This window comes from Oryza sativa, chromosome 7 (genome assembly GCF_034140825.1).
Source record: "Oryza sativa Japonica Group chromosome 7, ASM3414082v1".
NCBI classification, from domain to species: domain Eukaryota; kingdom Viridiplantae; phylum Streptophyta; class Magnoliopsida; order Poales; family Poaceae; genus Oryza; species Oryza sativa.
Window position 1 is genome coordinate 2,077,972 of NC_089041.1, and position 3,056 is coordinate 2,081,027.

A 3,056-nucleotide genomic window follows, 5' to 3' on the forward strand; every position below is an offset into this window, starting at 1 on the left:
AAGTTCAGAAAAAAAAACTAAAAAATCGCTTCCGGAGAGTTGTTGCGGCCTACGGGAGCGGGACAGCGGGAAAAGCCTTAATTAAGGAGATTCATGCCATCTTTGCCATTACACAGTAATTTTGTATAGTAAGAAACCTAAATGTTCATTCATTTGTAGTAAGTTTTTTTTCGCAAGAGTGCAAAGAAAAAAGTTTTTTTAAAAAAAGTTGGGAAATATATTGCTTCTCTCCGGACACCCAGAATAAGATGAAGAATTGGACAATATGATATTTTGTGAAATAAATCAAAACCGTGGATCTTCTATTTGTGTCCGAGGCTTATAGACCTTATATTTCTCAACATATTCCTTAGTTCTTGGGAGGTTCACCCTCATTTAGCGATTTCAGCCTGGTTTAAATACCGTAACACATGCATGTTATTAATCAGATCATGCACGAACATAACGCAATCGACATCCATCACCAAAACTAACAAAATTAATTAGCACAATTAAATTAGTTAATTAAGATCCGAAGCAACGGAACGAACACGTACGGATATGCTGGATCGATCAGCATCAAAGCACAGATCAAGATGATCACAAGATGCAGACACATCACACATGTAGCTAGCTAGTACACTGAAGCAACCACAGTGAGAAGCACAGACAAATACACGACGAACTAGCTAGCTAGCTAACTAACTGAAGGTGTTGTACAGAAATGGCAAGTAGACGCCGGCGCCGTAGAAGCCGCCGCCGCCGCCGCCATGGCCGCCATGGGCGCCATGTGCTCCCCCGAGGACGCTCCCGAAGTCGCAGTACTCGAACGGCACACCGTTGAGGCACGGTGGCAGCGGCGGCAGAGGTAGCCCCGGGGTCACCGCCACCGGCGGCGCCGTCGCATCGCCGTCGTTCACGCCCGCGCGCGCGCCGCCGCCGCCGCCGCCGCGGGCGCCGTTCATGTTGCCGCCCCTGCGCTTCTTCTTCTTGTGATAGGAGATGCCGCGCGCCATGGCCTGCGCGTCGCGGACGTCGCGCAGGTACAGCCTCACGGCGCGCGCGGCGAAGGGGTTGGCGGCGGCGGCGGAGGAGGAGGAGGTACTGTCGGTGGCGACCGCGCCGGCGCCCGCGACGGCGTCGGGCTCCCCGGCGCGGCCGTGACGCTCGTCGTAGGCGGCGCGGAGGCGGCCGACGAGCGCGTCGAGGCTGCCCCACGCCTGGCGCAGCGGGCACTGGCATGCGGCGGCGGCGGCGGCGACCGGGCCGGCGGCGGACGGCGAGCGGCCGCCGTACGACGGGCACGGCGGCTCGTGGACGCGCGTCTTGCCGAAGCGGTCGAGGTAGCGGAGGAACTCGAGGACGTGGGCGCCGCTGCAGCGGCGGAGCTCGAGCGGCGGGCGGTGCGCGGCGAGGTACTGCGTGAAGGTCTGCCAGTCCCGGCGCTTCTGCGACTCGTACCGGCTCGGCCGCAGCTCCGCCGGCGAGCAGCCGTCGTCGGAGCCCAGCGCGGCAGCGGACGACGACGACATGGCCGGCAGCGGCCACCTACGTTACGCAGTAACACTAGAGAGACGTGACAGAATGCGTCTAGTGGGCTTGGCCTTTAATAGAGCCAACCAAGGTGGTAGTAGTGCATTGGACGAGCTAGTATATGAGTAGTACTATAGCTAGGTAGGGGCTACCTGAAAATGTATTTATCTAAATTCCAAGTTTAGTTCTAAATTTTTTCTTCAAATTTTCAATTTTTCCATCACATTACTCCTTGAAAATGTGGTAGTAGTGCATTGCACAGGAGAATTAAAGATAGGAGTACACACCACAATATGTGAAATAGTACAATGGGAAGAGTATACATTTTCTATCAATATTTATTTATGTAATAAATTTTTTGGCTTTTTTCTTAAGCCCTTTACCCATCGTACAAAGGCATGATTTGGAATTGAAAGGTGTGATTTGCGATAAGAGGAAACTCCCTCCGGCATCACCTCGATGGACAGAGCTTTAGGTCTTGTTTGAAGGAGTTTCTAGCCATAGCTTTTTCCAAATCTCCGCTTCCTAACAGTTTAGATTCTCATCCAGATTCTAAGAATTTATAGCTATAAAATCTTAAAATAAAACTAGAAGCTAGAAATCGAAAGACTTAACTTTTCTAAATTCTCGGAAGTTGGCTACCAACCAAATGTTTAACAAAATCTTAATTCCCTAAAGAGAGTCATAGTGTATTCCTGATAGAAGAACCAAAACATGCAAGGCCACCCAAAAGAAAAGATGTTAAGATATACCACATGAATATGGAGGCTAACTCCTAAATGAATCGGAACCCCCAAATTCACATCAGAGGGGTTTGAGTCTCTTCCGTTAGAGCAACATGGAGGGAAAGATCTTTAGTGACCCAACCCTCCATTCCAGGATCCTTATAGAAGGGTGACGGAGCTACACTTCGTCTTTTACTTCATGCCCTTGATCAGCCTGCCTCATCGGTAGGGATGGGGGCGCCTTTAGCTCAAACCTCTCTAAGCCATATTATCACTTTCCACGCTCGTCCGGTAAGATCATTAACTAATGCCACATAACCAAGAACATGAGCCACTATACTGGGACAACGACTCCATGTTTAGTCGTTTAGGGATATAGAGTGGCTAACCCACAAATCCATTTATAAGTGAGCCTACTACCATCGATTATGTCTGCCTATCACAGTGAAAGCCACTACCATCGATCACTATCAGATCATTGAGCCTCTATTACCGATCGTCATGTCCAAGTTGTGCCCCCCCCCCCACCTCCCTCTTTTTACAAGTGGGTTGCATCCTAACGCTGCGAAAATATGGACACCCAGTCAAGGCATGTGCAATAGTATAAGACCACCTTGACATGAGCCTACACGGCAGTGTACATCATATATAAATAGAGTAAATCTCTTACTATACTCAGAGGTCTATATTGTACACTGCAATTAATTACACTTGGTTGTATAAATATTAGGCGTTGTTCACTTAGGCCTTGTTCGGTTAATCCTCCAGTTGAAAGAGGTTGGAAGGGATTTGAGGGAAAATAATTTCATACAAAAGAAT

At 49.3% G+C, this 3,056-nt stretch overlaps 1 protein-coding gene across 1 annotated transcript; it reads right to left on the reverse strand.

Moving 5' to 3' along the window:
* Positions 1–580: 580 nt before the first annotated feature.
* On the reverse strand, positions 581–1,571 carry LOC107276238 (protein G1-like). Its single transcript, NM_001425688.1, has one exon. The coding sequence runs from the start codon at positions 1,509–1,511 to the stop codon at positions 681–683; it is 831 nt and encodes a 276-aa protein (NP_001412617.1). The 5' UTR covers positions 1,512–1,571; the 3' UTR covers positions 581–680.
* Between the last annotated feature and the right edge of the window lie 1,485 nt (positions 1,572–3,056).

What these genes read in the sequence shown, in the direction of transcription:
- LOC107276238 (NM_001425688.1), bottom strand. Translation starts at nt 1,511, where the DNA reads ATGTCGTCGTCGTCCGCTGCCGCGCTGGGCTCCGACGACGGCTGCTCG.